The sequence below is a fragment of the Patiria miniata genome, unplaced genomic scaffold, assembly GCF_015706575.1.
Source record: "Patiria miniata isolate m_02_andy unplaced genomic scaffold, ASM1570657v1 HiC_scaffold_13, whole genome shotgun sequence".
Classification (NCBI taxonomy): Eukaryota; Metazoa; Echinodermata; class Asteroidea; order Valvatida; family Asterinidae; genus Patiria; species Patiria miniata.
This window is the reverse complement of record NW_024037051.1, coordinates 12463275-12484411: the sequence shown is the minus strand read 5'-3', so window position 1 is coordinate 12484411 and position 21137 is coordinate 12463275. Positions and strand designations below refer to the sequence as shown.

General features: G+C 37.7%; 1 protein-coding gene across 1 annotated transcript in view; it reads right to left on the bottom strand.

The window, feature by feature from the left end:
• Nucleotides 1-20937, bottom strand: part of LOC119721319 (A-agglutinin anchorage subunit-like) — a 31647-nt gene extending 10710 nt beyond the window's left edge. The window contains exons 1-2 of the mRNA XM_038191344.1: nt 20788-20937; nt 6606-6707 (exon numbers count right to left, since the gene is read on the bottom strand). Coding sequence (XP_038047272.1) covers nt 6606-6678 — 73 coding nt within the window. The 5' untranslated portion in view covers nt 6679-6707; nt 20788-20937. The remainder of the gene's footprint in view (nt 1-6605; nt 6708-20787) is intronic.
• Nucleotides 20938-21137: the final 200 nt, after the last annotated feature.

Here is a 21137-nt window from a genome sequence, read left to right as displayed (position 1 = left end):
AACCTGTCGCTAGAGGGCGCTCGAAGATTGCATGACGTCATCGGTAGATGATTTGAAGAATAATATCAGCCAAGGGACTAACACCGTTAAAAGCAAGTTCATATCTATTACCACTTTTAAATAATAAGCCACTTCCGGTTTGGGCCTTTTTCGACCGGAAGCAAGGGTCACGTGATTTTACACACACTGAATGAAATAAAGACCTCAACCTACTCTACCACTTGCCGGCAACAGAATGCTGCGGACGCGTACGGTTGATTTCTTATGCATTTTTAAATATTAAAAGTGTCACAATTAAATTGGCCATAAATAAACACCAGATGACGTCATCATGACGTCATCATTACACAATGTTGTTTGAATTAGGGTCATTGCTTGGACAAAGATTGGTGTAAATGAATTACTGGCAAAGTGTCGAAAATGCCCTCTGAAAATTGACATTTTTTAAAAAATTTCTGTGTACAAAGTCTATGGGAAAAATTAAATATTCAAAAATCTATAATAAATCACGTGATGACGTCAGCATGACGAAAAGTTTCGGCGCACATCTTCAGATGGTGGTCTATGTGTGTGCCAGGTTTGAAGTCGATCAGATTTGAAAAAAAGCCAAAAGTGACTTGTAGAACGAAAACACGTGTTATCCTATGAGAAAAAAGTCTGAAAAACAAAAGAGAAAAAAAACTAGAGGTCTATGTCTGTTTGCAACAGAACATAGGGCTTTTCCACAATATGATTTTTTTTAATCAATAATATGCCCTGAATATGCATGAACATAAAATCTGTCAAAGTTAGCCGAAAATCGGCTAAAACGGTCACTGTGGACAGGATTTGACCTCGGCAATACGATGTATGTGCGTGTGTACAAGGTCTTTGCTTGGACAAAGAGTGATCTATATAAATTACTGGCAAAGAGTCGAAAACGCACCTTGAAAATTGACAAATATTTTTAAATTTTTTGATGGCGTCATCCTGACGTCACTTCGAACTTTGCATACTAGTATGATTAACTACCTACCCACCAAGTTTCATGACAATCGGACCTTTCCTTATATGTGTTTTGAAAAATCGCATTTTGGTGACGTCATGATGACGTCACACATTTTTCAAGTTTTGTGTGAATAGCTATTACATAACAGACCAAATGCAAAAAAGAATTTTGCATTTTGCATGTTGCGTTCGGGAGATATGGCTAAAAGGTCCAAAAAAATAAATATTCATATAAAATCTTAGTATGATGTCATCATGACGTCACCTCATTTTTAATCTATAACACATCCTGGTATAGCCACATACCAAGTTTCAACCCAATCGGACTTACATTTCTGTAGATATAAGACTTCACAATATGTACGTAAATTTTCAAAAGTCAATAAAAAAAATTAGGTGATGACGTCATCGTGACGTCATAGTCTTGGCATAATTTTTGTATGAGGGTCTACCTTGGCTGTAACTTTGATGACGATTCCAGATCGCCAAGTTATGAAAATGGTGGCTTGAAAACGTGTACAAAGTCAATGGGTTAAAAATCCCACCGCAGAAAAACTGCACCTTTAAATACGTGATTTTCCTTCAAACTGAAACATTTTTATAAAATATTACTTGATATTCTAACTCTTGGGAATATTTTCAATCAAATGGCAAACGTAAAAAAAATGATTTCTTTTTCCTTCTCATAGTAATTCTCGGCCGAAGTTCAGAACTACTCAGTAAGATATATCAGTGTTGTATAGGGAAAGACTTGTGGAGAAAGCTGTGTACAAAGTCTATGAGAAAAATTAATTATTCATAAACCCATAATAAATCACTTGATGACGTCACCGTGACGTCACTCTTCGGGACACATCTTGGCTATAGGGACTATGCTTATGCCAACTTTCAATGATATCTGACAAGATTAATGCCAAAAGTGCTATAATACGTCCCTGTCTATGCGCATGCATGAACATAAAATCTGTCAAAGTTAGCCGAAAATCGGCTAAAACGGTCACTGTGGACAGGATTTAACCTCAGCAACACGTGCACTGCAGGCTGACTGACATACGATGTATGTGCCTATGTACAACGTACGTGCATGTACATGTACATTGTGGACGTCCTGTCCTGTGCGTGTTTTGAAGCAGAGGTATTGTCAACGTGAAGTTTTAAGCGTGCGTAGGGTATGTTCAAGTTCGCTTATCGCCTCGAAACTTTGAAATGTTTTAGACCTACCCTTCAATCGACGATTAAAGTAAAAACAAATAGAAAAACTGCCATAGTTGATTTTTCAGGAATTTTCAAACGAAAAAGGGTCTTTTTATTATAACTTCCGGTCTGATGACGTCATTCGCCTAAAACTTCGCACACGTCTTAAGTGGGTCAAGGTCATCATATACACCAATATTTAGGCGATTCCGACAAACTTCGCCACAGACATCTATTCAAAATACATTTTTGCTAATTTTCAACCTGTCGCTAGAGGGCGCTCGAAGATTGCATGACGTCATCGGTAGATGATTTCAAGAATACTATCGGCCAAAAGACTAACACCGTTAAAAGCAAGTTCATTTCTATTACCACTTTCAAATAATAAGCCACTTCCGGTTTGGGCCTTTTTCGACCGGAAGCAAGGGTCACGTGATTGCACGCACACTGAATGAAATGAAGACCTCAACCTACTCTACCACTTGCCGGCAACAGAATGCTGCGGACGCGTACGGTTGATTTCTTATGCATTTTTAAATATTAAAAGTGTCACAATTTAATTGCCTATAAATAAACACAGGATGACGTCATCATGACGTCATCATTCCACAATGTTGTTTGAATAAGGGTCTTTGCTTGGACAAAGAGTGGTGTAAATGAATAACTGGCAAAGAGTCGAAAATGCCCTTTGAAAAGCGACATTTTTTTTTAAATTTCTGTGTACAAAGTCTATGGGAAAAATTAAATATTCAAAAATCCGTAATAAATTAGTCGATGACGTCACCATGACGTCACTCTTCGGGGCACATCTCTGCTATATGGACTATGACTATGCTAACTTTGAATGACGTATGACAAAGATAAATGTCAAAAGTGGCACTGAGAAAAAACGTGTACAAAGTCTATGGGATTTAGGCGACAAAAAGAAGAAGAAGAAGAAGAAGAAAGAAATAAAACTAGAGGTCTATGTCTGTTTGCAACAGAACATAGGGCTTTTCCGCATTATGATTTTTTTTAATCAATAATATGCCCTGAATATGCATGAACATAAAATCTGTCAACGTTAGCCGAAACATCGGCTAAAACGGTCAATGTGGACAGGATTCGACCTCGGCAATACGATGTATGTGCGTGTGTACAAGGTCTTTGCTTGGACAAAAAGTGATCTAAATAAATTACTGGCAAAGAGTCGAAACGCACTTTGAAAATCGACAATTATTTTTAAATTTTTGATGACGTCATCGTGACGTCACTTCGAACTTTGCATACTAGTATGATTAACTACCAACCCACCAAGTTTTATGACAATTGGACCTTTCCTTATATGAGTTTTGAAAAATTGCATTTTGATGACGTCATGATGACGTCACACATTTTTCAAGTTTTGTGCGAATAGCTATTACATAACAGACCAAATGCAAAAAAGAATTTTGCATTTTGCATGTTGCGTTCGGGAGATATGGCTAAAAGATACAAAAAAATAAATATTCATATAAAATCTCAGGATGACGTCATCATGACGTTGCCTCATTTTTAATCTATAACACATCCTGGTATAGCCACATACCAAGTTTCAACCCAATCGGACTTACATTTCTGTAGATATAAGACTTCACAATATGTACGTAAATTTTCAAAAATCAATACAAAAAATAGGTGATGACGTCATCGTGACGTCATGGTCTTGGCATAATTTTTGTATGAGGGTCTTCCTTGGCTGTTACTTTGATGACGATTCCAGATCGCCAAGTGATGGCTTGAAAACGTATACAAAGTCAATGGGTTAAAATCCCACAGCAGAGAAACTGCACCTTTAAATACGTAATTTGCCTTTAAACTGAAACCTTTTTATAAAATATTACTTGATATTCTGACTCTTGGGAATATTTTCAATCAAATGACAAACGTAAACAAATACGATTTCTTTTTCATTCTCATAGTAATTCTCGGCCGAAGTTCAGAACTACTTAATAAGATATATCAGTGTTGTATAGGGAAAGACTCGTGGAGAAAGCTGTGTACAAAGTCTATGAGAAAAATTAATTATTCATAAATCCATAATAAATCACTTGATGACGTCACCATGACGACACTCCTTGGGACACATCTTGGCTATAGGGACTATGCTTATGCCAACTTTCAATGATATCTGACAAAGATTAATGCCAAAGTGCTATAATACGTCTCTGTCTATGCGCATGCATGAACATAAAATCTGTCAAAGTTAGCCGAAAATCGGCTAAAACGGTCACTGTGATGTGGACAGGATTTGACCTCGGCAACACGTGCGCTGCAGGCTGACTGACATACGATGTATGTGCCTATGTACAACGTACGTGCATGTACATGTACATTGTGGACGTCCTGTCCTGAGCATGTTTTGAAGCAGAGGTATTGTCAACGTGAAGTTTTAAGCGTGCGCAGGGTATGTTCGAGTTCGCTTATCGCCTCGAAACTTTGAAATTTTTTAGACCTACCCTTAAATCGACAATTAAAGTAAAAACTAACATAAAAACTGCCACGGTTGATTTTTCAGGAATTTTCAAATGAAAAAGGCTCTTTTTATTATAACTTCCGGTCTGATGACGTCATTCGCCTAATACTTCGCACATGTCGTAAGTGGGTCAAGGTCATTATATACACCATTATTTAGGCGTTTCCGACAACCTTCGCCACAGACATCTATTCAAAATACATTTTTGCAAATTTTCAACCTGTCGCTAGAGGGCGCTCGAATATTGCATGACGTCATTGGTAGATGATTTAAAGAATACTTTTAGCCAAGACACTAACACCGTTAAAAGCAAGTTCATATCTATTACCACTTTCAAATAATAAGCCACTTCCGGTTTTGGCCTTTTTCGACCGGAAGCAAGGGTCACGTGATTTCACGCACACTGAATGAAATAAAGACCTCAACCTACTTTACCATTTGCCGGCAACAGAATGCTGCGGACGCGTACGGTTGATTTCTTATGCATTTTTAAATATTAAAAGTGTCACAATTTAACTGCCTATAAATACACACCGGATGACGTCATCATGACGTCATCATTACACAAAGTTGTTTGAATAAGGGTCTTTGCTTGGACAAAGATTGGTGTAAATAAATTACTGGCAAAGAGTCAAAAATGCCCTTTGAAAATCGATATTTTTTTTTTAATTTCTGTGTACAAAGTCTATGGGAAAAATTAAATATTCAAAAATCTATAATAAATTAGTCAATGACGTCACCATGACGTCAATCTTCGGGACACATCTTTGCTATAGGGACTATGCTTATGCAAACTTTGAATGATGTCTGACAAAGATTAATGCCAAAAGTGGCACTGAGAAAAAACGTGCACAAAGTCTATGGGGTTTTGGCGACAAAAAGAAGAAGGAAAAAAAAAAAAAATGAGAACAAAAACAAAGGCTTTTCCGCACTATGCGGAAAAGCCAATGAGAACAAAAAGAAAGGCTTTTCCGCTTTTTTGCGGAAAAGCCAAAAATAACAGAAACAAGAGCTGTTTCGGTGTGTACACCGAAACAGCTAAAAAAAAAAATGAGAACAAAAACAAAGGCTTTTCCGCAACTTTGCGGAAAAGCCAATAAGATTAAATGGGACTCAAAGGTGGATTGTTAAGGCTTAAAACCAATTACATTGCATGGGGACATTTAAAGTGAATGCAGATATTAAGTTTGCTTGCATTACAGACAAGAATGGACTTTGTAAATTTTGTGAATTTTATATGCTGTAAATGAACATATTGTACATGAGTTTATAACCACGAGATTACAAGTAAAGGATCAAGGGACCATGGTGACCTGGTGGACCCATTCAAGCAGGTAATGTTGTTTCCTTTGCAAATCTTGTAAGTGAATTTTATGACAGGGGCATTCAACTTTAGCCTTCCAAAGGGTGAGTAAAAAAACCAAATGGAAACCCAAATGTCAGGACCATTTTTTAATGAAGTTCTACATGCAGCACTTTCAAAATCTAGGATATTAAAGCCCAATTAATAAGGTTTCTTTTAGTACAAGAATCATTCAAATTACTCATGTACTGTTCAAGTTACAGAATTTTTAACACAAACACCGTGTTTAAGTTCTGTCCACGGATCACAAAAAAATACAAATGTTCTTTCAGCAAAACGAAAACAATTCACATACATCCCTATATAAATTGTTGAAAGTACATGAGTGATTTGAATGAGTCTTGTATACTAAAAGAAAGCTTATTTATTGGGCGTTATATCCAACAGTTTGAAAGAACTTCATTAAAAAATGGCCGTGACATTTGGGTTAACTTTTTTTCTTTACTCACCCTGCACAGCCCATGGTGCGATTACTTGAAATCTTGCCAGATTTTGTGGTATGTATACTAGTCTGGCATGTGTTGTGCGGCTGTGGTTAATTGCAATGCGAAAATAAAGTTCACTTACCTGTCAAGACGCAAATCGCTGCGGGGATCACAATGGTAATGCAATCAGAAACATGAAACATCTTACGAGCCATCTTGTCTCCAAATGTTGTACACACAAAACCTGCCGAGAGAAAGTATAAAATATGTAACTTTCAGATATTTCACGGGAAAGTTGTAATCCACGTAAAAATTACACTTTCAAGATATCACAAGATCAACCTAATGTAGCTAGGTAAAAAAAAATACGGAAAATTTGCACGCCGCACTCCGACGGAAGACAGATCACGACCTCAGGTCACAGAAATACATGTATGTTTAAAATACATTTTGAGCTACATGTGCTGTTAAGTAAACGTTAATGAAACCTTGATATAAAGGTAATCTAATAACTATAAATCAATGGTTATAAGGAAAACCCCTGCAGATCCACTAAATTATAAGAAATAATTAAGGACTACAAAAAAAAATCGTTTGAACACAAAGCTCGAGTTAATATTTTTTTTGCAACCGTTAATATTAACTACCCCATTGAAAAGTGTCACTAAAAGTTTCATTTGTTTTCCTTCAGAAGTCGCAAAAGAACGGGGCTCCATAACCCGAAAATGTAATGAATACTGTTAGCACAACCATCCATATACGTGACGACCCGACCAAAACGTTTTAATTGGAGCTATTTTCATAATGATCATGAAGCAAGAAGGACATTTCGTCCAAATCAATTATACATATTTTCCGTATAAGGAACACTTCACACACACAGGTTTGTTTATGGTGTAAATCGAGGATTTTCTATTGTTCCTCTTCCCTTTTCCTTTACTTGTTTATACTCACGTGTGTTTCCTCGATTTACACCATAACCACGCACCCATGTTTACGTTACATACGTAGTGTGGACAATCCTTTGTTTTCGTGTATAGTTAAGAAAAACCAGTGAAAAAAAACTCATTTTACTCACACTGTGAAAACTCTTTCAACCCAATTTTCTGAATATAGTCTAAATATTCGATAGATAACACATATCGAATTTCGAACACATCTTTCTGTTTTCAAATTTCGTGAACTTTTGCTGCAAAAATTCCCGTCCGATTATTCGTAGGCTACACTTGGCATTCTGTGTGCCACCGACACTTCAACGTTTGTCTGCATGCCCGACTTTAATTTCTCGATTTCTTTTTATCTTTCCAGGAACAAGAGATCTCAACAAAAATGTACTCGGTCTAGAGTTCCACGCTGATCAGACGTGACGCATAATAACACATGGGTTGTCAAAACGATCTCCCTTGTCGATTTAGCAGTAATGTAAAACCTCTTTGGAGCATGCTTGTTAAAGGCTTAAAAGGCAGTGTATATACCGATACTCATATTTATACTTGGCGTGGAGATTTTGCATCGGTAGAGAATCAAGTGCAACTTTAATAATATATATACTGTACAGGCAAAACAAGCGAAACCCAAATGTCGGAACTATTGTTTTAGTGAAGTTCTGCATTTCGCACTTTCAAAATCTAGGATATCAAAGCCAAATTCATAAACTTTCTTTTAGTATAAGAATCATTCAAATCACTCAGGCGCTTTTCAGGTTACGGTATTTTAAACACAACCACCGTTTTAAAGTTCTGTCCACGGATCTCAAAAAAAGATGCGCGTTCTTTCAGCAAAACGAAAACAATTCACACACATCCCTATGTGATTTGTTTTCGTTTTGCTAAAAGAACACTTACCTTCTTGTTATCTGTCGACAGAACTATAAAACGGTGGTTGTGTTTAAAATCCCGTAGCTTGAAAAGTACATGAGTGATTTGAATGATTCTTGTACTAAAAGAAAGCTTATGAGTTGGGCTTTCATATCCTAAATTTTGAAAGTGCTACATTCACTTTACTCACCCTGTACATATAAAAGCAATCGCGTCGGCTTACATGAATCAGTTTACATTTACTTTTTCGACATTGTTTCTTCTCTTGCTCTCTTATTATGACTGAGATTTGACGACAGAAACTATGGAGAATTGTCAAGTCCACTGTTTAAAAGGCATGGATTCACATCACTATGCAATCATTTTGAGACTTCCATCCAAGCTATAATGTTATTATCGCTACATGCGCAGGTGGCTAGTATGGATCTAAAATATACTGTATCGGATTTTTAACCATGCGGTATAATGCGGTTTAAAGTCGGCGAATGCAAGAAAAAAAAAAAGCCGAGCAAAGTCTAAGCTGTAAAAGGCTATACCTCTTTTTCAATTTTACTTTTCGATGACATTGATAGGAAAGTCTTAAAGGAGAAAAATACCGAGAAAATGTTACATCACGTCTGTCCTTACCAGTGGATACAATGCCGATACAGCTTAACGTCACTAAGAAAGACTATTAACTTATTATTAAGTTCTACAAGTACAGGTATTTTTTATCCAGCTAAGTGGCTCCACGGCAGTTACACTCTGGTAACAGCAGATGACGCGTTGGGAGTAATATTCTCGCTTTGGTGGATGATGATACTGCCAAAGTCAAGGAAGCGTATCATTTGTTTTGCCTCGTCTCCTAGCAACCTCAGGAAAACATCAGGTAAATCACCCTCTCCCCCCGAAATAATGGATGCTTTTTTAAGCACCTGCCGAATCCCCTTTAGCTGCAATGCGTGTTGGCCCGCGGTGGTTGCTATGATGCATTCGAAATGTCTCATCGGAGACTACTTGCGAATATAATGGGATTTTTTTGTTGTTGTCATAGTAGCTGACGACCCAATCGACCAAATGAACCAAAACTAATGCAAGTGCACTTCAAACCCTATTCAGACAACACATTTTATGCCCAGAGCCCAATGCTTTCACATAGACGAACTGGGGCACAAAATACACATTTAAATATTTCCTTACACCGAACTGTATAGGTTCGGCTGTAAAAAAAAAGTGGGTGATATTTGTTTATGCTGTTGGAGCTAGCAGCTTTTCTCTTTGTGTTACGATGTCCTCCAAAAAGTCAAGATTTAGTCAGTACAACCATGGTTTGGATTAGGTTTCGAAAATTACCACTGATGCGGGTGTAAATTTAATTGCCAGGTTATTTTTTTTAACGCAGGTCCTTCGGGAAATGTAGGCAGTGGCTGGGGGGGGGGGGGGTGGTGGGGGGGGGGGGGGCACGTGCCCCTGAAAATTTTCCGTGCCCCCCCCCAGGAACTCCCCCTATCAAAATACTGACCTTCCCCAACCAAAAAGGGTTTTCGTTAAGTTGTATTTTTTTTCAGTTAGCCAAAACTGTTTACAATTTCTTATGTCAATGGATATAGCGAGGCATTATGGGGCCCAACTGGGGAAAACTGCAATAGGACGTTTGCGATATGTGACCCCCATGATGTTCTGAAACCCCCCCCCCCCCCACACACACACACACCTTAAAAAAATTCTAGCTACGCCACTGAATGAAGGGAAACAACTCCTCCCGGGAAACAACCCTTCGTTAAGGAGCGTTGAACAAGTTTGGTAGCCAAAAGTAAGTTAAAGTCAAACTTTCACCACACCTGTTGTAAATACCAAAGCACACCAGATGCAGAAGATGTCGCCTTGTCGCCCACACAAAATCTCTTTAAGACATTATCCTTTAAAGAATGTCACATATCAAGCTTGACCCCCGAATGGTTCCTTTACCAATTGCAACGGCGGGAGGATTTTTTTAGGGGAACTCCCGTCTCCCCACCGCAACATTGTCTCCACAGGATTCTTGACCTCGGCTGTTTCTTGTTATACCAACTACATCAACTGCTAACATGACTACGAATTCACGTTGCTTGCAAATAATATGTTGGTAGCACATTTTAAAGGGCCGTGAGATGACTTTTTCTCAGGAACACATTTTGTGCAACTTTCGAATACATTTAAATGTATGAAAAGTGTTTGAAATGCCTTTTCATTAATTTGATTGAAAAGTGTTTTCTGCTTTCTATAATAAGTTTCTCTGTGTCATTATGTCTATATACAAGATCTGGTTATGCAGCTTGAGCTGTGGAAAATGGCAACACGTCGACATGAAAAATTACGCTGTTATGACAACCAAGCTGATTACAATGCGTCAAAGAGCGCAATGAGCCAAACAAAATGCGAGAGTCTTTTTCCGTAGGAAAATGCTTTTTTTCTATAGGAAAATGCTAATCTCGACCAGCACAACCACCTTTGAAAAACCATAATCATTCAATTAGAAAGACAAACACTTGAGTGGGATGAACTACATCGAAACATTTCTGTTGGCAAAACAACTATAGTATGTCTGTTCAATATGATGAACAGAACACAGGGCTTTTCCGCCTTTTGATTTTTTCACGAGTCTATGTTTTTTGTATTCCATGTGCAGGCATGTCAATAATCAATTTCATGTACGAACAAAGCTCCGTAACAATACCTCTTCCTCTCATTACAAACATAGTTTTGACTCGGCATGTTTGTTTGCTAGATAAAGTGAATAATGTTTAAAAATGCCGCAAATTCAGAAAAGCCGACGGGATAACGTAATAATATATCTATACCTCGGAGCAATAAAGCAGTGAAACACAAATGCAATTGTCACGAAGTATTTTACATCACAAATACAAATTAGCACTACATCCAGTTCAGAAACTAACATTAATATAACTCCTCATCCTGCATTCGGACGCCGCGGTGAAAGAGTTGAATAATGGAAGAAATATCTACCTCGGAGTATTACAAAGCAGTCAAACAAAATTGTAAGTGTCACACACATACATCACAGGAGGTTAAAAATGAGCCCTCCATCCAGTTCAGAAACAGACATCAATATAATTCTCCCACCTGCATTCAGACTGGGAAGCAGAGTTCAATATGATGAAATATCTCCTTCAGCGTAACAAAAGAGGCAATTATTACTAGCCTTAAAATAGAAAGATACTTACAATAATAATAATAACAACCGTATTTATGAAAGCGCCTAAATGAATGCAACTAAAGACAGGTAAATGAAGTATAAGGACATAATATTATGAGACCCATAATGTAGCAACTTTTTGCTAGGTGCATTGTAGCCACTGCTGCCAGAAACAACGGGGCAAACCCCTTCTCTTAGCGACAATTATTGTTACCGGGTTCTTTAACGTGCATTACACAACACCAGGGGTGTGAGTGCCCACTGATAAAAATAGCTGAAAACAGCTGAAAAATGTGTAAAAAAGCTGAACTTTGTAAATCTCCTATACTTTTGTACACAGCAAGTGAGGGGAAAAAAGCTGAAATCCAAAACAAAAAAAGCTGAAATCAGCTTTAAAGCTGAGATTTCACACCCCTGCAACACACCCATACTTGTTTCACATGACTAGTGTGGACTTTCAATTGCTTTCGTGTAGTTAAGAAAAACCAGTGAAAAAACTCATGTTTCTCAAACTGTGAAAACTCTTTCAACCCAATTTTTTTTCTATGATTCCCTTTAGTGTTTCTCTTCATTCTGCTACGGATAAACCTAACCCAAAAATGCCTCTAAACCTGTTTTCCAGAAATGGGGAAACACTGTGTGGACGTGGGCAAGTCCACACAACGTCGGTGCTACCTACATTATGTGGACGTCTTTTGTTCGGAAGTCCACACTGCGTATGTAAGACAAGCTCACACGCTACCTACGTCCTCAAGAGCACAAGCACCATGTTCCCACGGTCAGGATTTCACACCCCTGCAACACACACGCTACCTACGTCCTCAAGAGCACAAGCACCATGTTCCCACGGTCAGAATTCGAACCCATGTACCACGGCACACGAGTCGAACATCGTAACCATAGGACCACAGCGGCCATTATGAGTGGGTATATTTTAATGTCAACAATGCAGGTTTTCTGTATTGACTTCTCAATGTTAAACTCAAACCTGAAACGAGAGGAATGGCTCAAAAGATAAATATGCCTATAGAATGGAGACCTGCAGTGGCGTACCTTACTTTTTGGTCCGGGGTAAAATCGGTAACAACGGTTAAACGTGGGGCGGAGGGGGGGGGGGGGAGGAGGAGGTGGTATGTCATTGTTATGCTGTTGGCAATTGTGGCACCATTGTGCGATGCTGGCGCTTTCATCTACTAAAACATAAGGCATCCCCTCGCCCCGCCCCGCAGTTTACGCTACTGGCAAGCTCGTATCAGGACTCTGTATTAGCTGATCTTATGATGCATGCAAGAGGGATTTGAAGGCAGAGCGAGCTAATCACATGGCTTAATTAGATTACTTTCCTGTTGGTTCCGAGTGCTGTTGCTTGCGCGTTGCCATAGCAATTTATGGTCACTATAGAGTCAAGCGATCTCTTCAGGCTTGATCAGCGAGTTCGTCAATTATTCAATTAGGATGAACGCCGTTTTGAGCTCGTCTCACTGTCCTGTCACAATAAATTATTCACAGTGAACCATAACGAGCTCAAAATGCACAGAAGCCCGGAGAACGGTTAATGTTTGGCGCGTAAGCGAACGGGAACGCCAATCGGTGATGTCACGGCAAGCAGTCGCGCAGTGCAAATTCGCAAAAGTTTTAACTTAAATAAATGAATAAAAATAAACTAGATATAGAGATGAAATGAAATGAATTTTGAAAATGAATTTTGAAAAGAATTTTGAAAATGAAATGAAATGAAATGAAATGAAATGAAATGAAATGAAATGAAATGAAATGAAATGAAATGAAATGAAATGAATTGAAATGAAATGAAATGAAATGAAATGAAATGAAATGAAATGAAATGAAACATGCAATCCCCATTTAATTATATCCGAAACTGATAACATATTCAACCATAAAGCTAAGAAAAAATTGCAATGATGTAGCACATGTGATACACGAAATTGTGGTCCACGTGTACGTGAAAAGGCTTTGCGATCACTAAAATAAAATATCTGTAAAATTCCCGAGATTTCCCTAGGCAACGGACAATACATAATTGCTGGGACAAGGATTATGCTTGGGAACAATCCCGATTCACAAATCCTCAGTGCTATTGGCAACGCGTGCATACGCGCGGTCTTACCTGGAGGGTCACATGCTGGAGGACAGATACAAAAAATAAACGCGCGCCAAACGTGACGAACGCAATGCCGTAAACGTGCAAAATGCGCTGTGCATCGGCACCCTGGTCTACGTAAGGATTGGGTTTTCAGTCCCTACCGGTATACCCGAACCGTGTTTTTTTCAGAATATTCTTCTGGAGTTTTCCTCCCACCTCTAAAACTGTAATTTCTTCTCTACAGGTTTCTTCAGGCTTGCGAGCTTCAGTGCCTGGGGCATGCACTTTTGAGGAATCCTTGGTTTCATTACCAGAAATAAATAAATAATTTAATAATCATTTTTTTTCAGGCTGGCTTGGGTATGGAGCAACCTTGAAATTATAAAGCAAATAATTCTACGCATACATTACTGAATTTATTAACGTTAATCGGGAAATATTAATATTAACAAGGTTCAAAAAGTACAAATAATACCATGTTCATATGAATAAAACATGGCATTTGCTTTTCCTACCAATTTTCAGCATTTACTCGCATCTGTATGAATGAAAATTAAGCGGACGCTTTTACTGAAAACCATTTGCTAAAATCTGAGAATAATTCACTCTTTATTTTTAGCTTTTGCTACATTATAAGCCTTTACTTCGTTTCGTATGAAAAAAGGAGTAAATGCTTTGGATTTCAAATATGCACTTGTCATTTTTCAATAATTTAATAATTTAAAGTGATATTAACAAAGTTCATAAAGTACATATAATACCATGTTTCGTATGAATAAAATCTTGCATTTGCATTTACTACAAATTGTTTAGCATTTACTAGTATTCTGTATGAATAAAAAAGAAGCAAACGCTTTTACTGAAAACCATTTGCTCTTGAGTAAATTGTCTGCACAGTGTAAAGGTTTACAGGTTTGTAAGTTTGCAGAAAACATTATTATCGTTACCGAAACGGAAAGCGGCACGTGTGTGCGCAGTGCGTACATACTCGGTGCGCATTTCTAGCTTCGTGTGCGTTGAGCTAGGTCACGTGCTGGAGGACAGATACATGATATAGCTGTATGACTTTATGTTAATTTTTTTGCGCGTCCACGCGAGAGACCACAAAAATGGCGCTCATTTATCCCACAGTGAATGGGGGCGTATGCACGCGCTGCCGATCTAGTCCTTTTGATCTATATCTATGGCCGTAATACAAACTGTAACCGCGCCACCGCGCTCGCGTTGCGTTCCATGGTGAACTAAAGAATCGATTAAAAAGAAATGTTCTCGATATGTACTCCTGAGTACTGGAGCCGAGTACCGAGTCCGTGCAAAATTCGAGTCCAAATAATCTTCGAGTACTGATCGTCGAGTACGGGCCGAGTACTTACTGTACTCGAGTTGTACTCGAGTACGAGTACGAGTACGACAATACTGTTTTATACTAATGCAAAATTCCATATTCATGAGCAGAAGTGTGATGTCATTTCAGGCAGAAACCTCAATGTTACAACTAGATTATGCACAAAAAGTTCCCAGAATGTTGGATATTTCACTTCGTAAAGCTTCTTTTATTTAGTGATTCGTTGTTGTGTCAGCTACACGGCGGTAAACAAATGAGAAAACTTTTCTCGAAAGATGTTTTGATTGAGCAAATTTTTTGGTTCTAAATTTGAACAGAAAACCCCTAAAATGAACAACAACAGCACCCTCGGTTGTCCGGAAAAGCATGGATTTTTTCAAAAGGTGTGCGTCATTCTTTCAGCAAATTCAATCACATCACTATGTGATTTGTTTCCGTTTTGCTGAAAGAACACTTACCTTCTTGTGATCCGTGGAAAGAACTTTAAAACGTTAGTTGTGTTTACAATTCCGGAACTTAAAAAGTACATAACTGATTTGAATGATTCTTGTTGTACTAAAAGAAAGCCTAGGAATTGGGCTTTCATATCCTAGATTTTGAAAGGGCTACATGCAGCACTTCACTTAAACAATGGTCCCGATATTTGGGTTTCGCTTTTTTTGACTCACCCTGTAGATTCTTTTTCTGAATTGCTGTTTTTCGTTTACTTTTAAATGAGATATCGACCGAAAAAAATCGGCCCACGTTTAAGTTACTAAATTATTAGTTAACCAAATTTCGAACTACTAGCGGCCCAACAATACTTCCGTTCTATCTCGCGGGGTAGGCTGGTTTCCGCCCCACAATTAGTATCGATCATGTATTGACCTTGAGCCAGTCTGCTCTCAAGGCAGATCTGTTTTTGACCAAAATGAAAACCGTTTTCATAGGGTTGCAGGCGTGGGTTTTCCCCAGAATATTCTTCTGGGCTTTTCCTCCCACCTCTAAAACTGTAATTTCTTCTCATTGTCTTCTCTCTACAGGTTTCTTCAGGCTTGCGAGCTACAGTGCCCTGGACGCTTTTGAGGAATCCTTGGTTTCATTACCAGAAATGATTAATAATAATAATAATAATAATAAATATAACTATAATAATGAGGTTTTTGGTTGAAATAAAACACAATTTTGAAAATTCATTGAGACCCCCACCCCCAGCACGGGAAACGCAGCTTTAAACGACAACATCCAATACTATATCTGAATCGAACGATACGAATTGCTGGCTGAATAAAGGCAGAAACCTCCGATTTCGATTCTAATTATGCGAGCAAAACGGGTAATTTTAAAAGCCATCTGAAACATTTTAATAATTTTGAGAACAGCATTTTAGAGCGAGGAACACAAGTCTTGTGAAGTAGTATCTACACAGGCCTACTTGAAACAACTTAACCAACAAGATTCATGAAAGGCATCTAAAAAACACCTAATACATATACTATAGGAGCTACATATTTAAATGATGTACAATATTAAATCATGAAAATTGGAAAACACATTTTTGTTCCGCTTGGCTTCCAACATACCATTCCACCCTTGCATAAAGGTAAAATACACGCATAGCCATTTTTAACTACTAACTTTGTTTCTGAAAATAAATCCGATCAATTTTTTTCACAAGTAGAGGAAAATTGGTATCGATTTCAATGCTTCAATGCAGGTTGTGGACGAATAACACCCAAATCCGTGACGCCAACGATCAATGACAAAACACGGTTTCTATTTAAAGAAGCAATTTGTGCTCAATGTCACGTATACAACCACAACAGCGTGGAGCTTAATTAAGTATACCAACAATGGGTCGGAAGGAACGCTTTTACGGGTGAAAATACCACGAATGCAATTCAATATCGCAAGGAGGTTGCAAAGCATGCCATGTATGACTCAAGGTTTCAGGAGGCAATGAGGCACCACAGACACATTAATCGAATTTACAACGCGCATTTCAAATACAAGTCAGAACAGACTTTACCATTTTTTCTTTAAAGCCATTAGGTCTACTGCGAAAACAAACAAGAGAAATAGCCAGGACAGGATTAGGGGTAAAACTTTGAAGAAAAAAGAACATTGCTATATATTGCAATCAATGCAGTTTAATCTCACAGGCTTTACGTAAAAACTGTTCAACCATTTTAGTGCCCCCCCCCCACACGCAAAAAATAAAAAAGAACAGCCGTTCTTTGTGAATTGATTTGGTATGGCTTCGTCGCTTGGAGATGATTTTGCTAAAAGAATCTCAAGCTTAGGACCCTCCCCAAAGATAAAAAAAGTATCAAAACATACAACAAGATTGCATCACACACACAAAAATCAATGCTCAATATTTACATCAATGTACACGTTCTTGATGTGTAAAATCGAATTTCCAGCTTTTGTACATAATGTAGCGCATTATTATTGATGTCCAATCCTAAATGAAAAAAACAAATCGTATTCGTTTCCTCAACGACATAGAGTAATGTGAATTCTCATTTACCTCATTGGCGATGATGGCAAGCAACCCCCACATTTTCCCTTTGACATTCAAATATTGGTAAAATTTTGTTCACTGTGATGATAATAAATATTGGAGTACGTGCATCTCATGATAAAACAATGAGTCCTTGAATGTCTGAACAGTCCAAACAAAATGCGGCCCGTGTATTTTACAATAACATAATTATTTTCAAGCGGAGACAAACATTAACCGCTGAAAAAAGTCAGCTCACCACGATGTACTACTAGCTGATGCATGAATGATGTGTTTGTAAAAAGCAAATAGTCTGCTCATGTAAAGTGTAATGCTCGAAAAGCAATGATTTTTTATTACGCTACCACATTATAATTGTATGCTTCGTCAGAGACGTAAAAAAACAATTGATGAAAAACTCGCACTTTTTTTATTAAAAAGCTAAAGCTAAAAATACAATAAAAGTAATGGCGTGATGCAGAGAGAAATGCACTATTGTTCTATTCCACGAAATGATGACATCTCAGGACATCCTATGCCTGGCGAATTCCTCATTCGATATTGTTCCCTGCATGACCTTTGGAGTGACATTTATACATGTTTATTTTTAGATATTTTTTAATCTACATGTTCGTTTAACAATTGATCTACGTGTTCCTATGCAAACATGCACGTATGTAATTACCTGTATGAAATTAATAAAGTTTTCTATCTACATGTATATATAGAATCTCTGTATTTTAAATGTTTCGTTTGTATTCGGGAACAGCAGGAGAGTTCTTTCATTAAGGCAATTCTTTCGAGTGAATGTCAGCAGAACGACGGCGTCCCGACTGCAGTAAACACACACAAAAACAAAAAACAAAAAGTCTCAAATCTACGGGTATTAAATCATACGCATCTTTTTATAGGACTATGCCAATCGTTTCTTTGTTATCTGGGTATTAAATGATGTATTTTAATTTTGCATAACAAATAAACATAATTGTATGCGTGCTGTCTTGTAATCCAAAGGCCAAGGGTTGAGCTGGCATTTTAATTGAAATCAATGCTATTAAAATCTCCACTTACGCATCACGAGGTACAGGCAAACATCTAAAATGTCGTCTCTGTAGCTTCCGCGGCGCACGAAATGGCATTGACGTATGACAATGAATTGAATCAGCGTGGCTGCAAAGCCTCGCTATTTTTAAATTGGTCCGTACGACGACGAGTCTTTCGCGACGGGACGTCCTTAAAAGCATGTATACCAAAATGTTAAATTACAATGTAGTCGAAAATTATAGCACAATTTCTGCCTGCATTGAGATGGCATGACGTAGGTTAAAGATCACCAGCTGGATGTCCGTGCGTTAACATTTACTCCACGGTGAACAATTTATTCTTAGGTACCAGCGTCTTGATGCAGATAATCGTACATATAATCTTTAGAAAAATATTCGGAACATTTGTTTAGCAAAGCGTCTGTGCTATGTGCTCGCAACATTGTGATGAGTCATACAGGCTGTATACCGTATGAGTTTGTATGTGTATGCAAAATGATTAACGAAATGATTGTGCTGGCACTGGAGGAAGCGTTTTGTAACCCTAGCTCTCCGTTCCTTCCCCCCCCCCCCCCCCGACGATCACCGAATCTTGTGCTACAAGTATTTCACCTTCGGTAAAACAAAACAAATTCACTAAAGCGGTATTTGCAAATGACGACTTCCGACAAACAGTGCATCAACGATTACGAAGATACTATTTTGGACAGTACCGTATACTGGGAGATTGGTAGGGCATCGGTATACGGTAGCCGATTCGAATCTCGTTTTACCTTCTTTTCGACTGTATTTTTTTTACTGGATTAAAGGTCAACTTATCTGGATTTCTCGTGTTGTTTTATCATTATGTGATGATCTAACATTAAGGAACCCCTACAGAAATCAGATGGAAAAAGTAACTTCCCACGAGACAATTAAAAGAGAAAAAAACAACATGCAAATTCAATATAATGTTTTTTTTTCCCAGGGTTGGCGATTTTTTTGATTTAAAAAAAAAAAAAAAAAAAATCGGATTTATTTGATTTAAATCAGATTTTTTTGATTTAATCAGTTTTTTTTTGATTATTTTTTAATTTTCAAAATATTGATACGTCTAAACATGTGTCTAAATCTCCTCATGCTCCCTCATACCCATCACAAAGGAGTTTACAGATTCCTATTATACCCAACATCCACAAAACTCAATAAAATGATAAATGCTTTGAAAAAAATTGTATTGAATCAGTGATTTAAAAAATAACTTGATTTCTTCTACATATAGTCTACATCATTGGTTCAATGGTGCATTAATACTGAAGACACTTTAAGGAGCATTGCTTGGTTGATACAGCTGAGATACGTTATGTGTGGATACGAACGAAAACTTGATTTATGGTACGTGTACACGGCATACAAAAAAATATGACAGTTCTGCATGGGCATGTTGATTTCATAAAAATGCTTCTAATTTCAAAACTGGCGGCACTGATTGTGTAACTTATAGTGTTTGATTGATGGTCCAAGGTGGAGAACAGAAATCAGGCCTTGCACCTTTAAAAGGTTTTATATAAATCTCAATCTAAATTTGTAGGGAGAAACGTTAGGAAAAGTTGGGACTTTTAATACACCTTTTAATGGTTCATGTAAGCCTTCGCCAGCAAGTTGATTCACAATATTACTGTAAACAGATCAAGGAATGATTAAAGCAAACGTGAGTGTGCTCTCTTTAAAATTAAAAACTTTGAAGAAAAACGTTTAAACTCAGATCTTGACTTAATCAAAACAACGATTTTGTGTAATTATGCAAAATGTAACTTGAGTCGATGGTGATGAAGTAGGGGTATTTGAATGTGTTAACAACATCTTACACTTTGTAATTAAGTGGAATCAGTTGATTTAAATGATTAAAATGGCCCTCAATCAATTGATTTTGCCAAAAATAATTTTTTTACAAAAAAATGATTTAAATCAGTGATTTTTATTAAAAAAATCATTTGATTTAAATCGCGATTTAAATCAGTGATTTAAATCAACGTGATTTAAATCAGCCAACCCTGTTTTTTCCCCTTAACACTGTGTACTCAGTGTGTATTCAGTGTTCATCGTACGTCGGTGAAGGGCACAACCTAATATTAAATTTACATCACCCCGACGCAAACGCCACCTTATGAAAATACATGCAATCTTTAAAATACACAATATAGGCCTACGGGCGCAAAAATATGATCTTCAGGTGAAACATTATTTATGACTAAACAAATCAAAACAAAACACCTATCACCTCCTACAAAAAAAATATTGAGATAGGTCTAATACAAATAATGCACCGTTTTAAAGCTCTCTGAAATATAAACACATTCTTAGGCAGCTACTTACCTTCAGTATGAGATGCGGTTGTAGGAGAGCCGATGAGCACTAGCTGAACAATAGAACGAAATGCTGCCAGCAGAGTCGGACACACAGGCGATCCAGTCCGTTTGTTTCACTTCTCGCAATGTGCGCTGCTTGCGCTGGCGCGCCGTTCTTGCTGGGCTCGATCAAAATGGAAAGTTTCCCCCCTGGCCGACTTGGAGGGCGACCTCTATATCGTATGGCGACAACGGCGGGAAAAGTTAACACGAGGCAGAATTGTAATGCGCTCAAATTTTGCTAATGAATCAAGTACAATTAATAAGGAACTGTGTTCACGTCCAAAAGGTCTACGAGTTTCTCCGTCCGTTATTCAA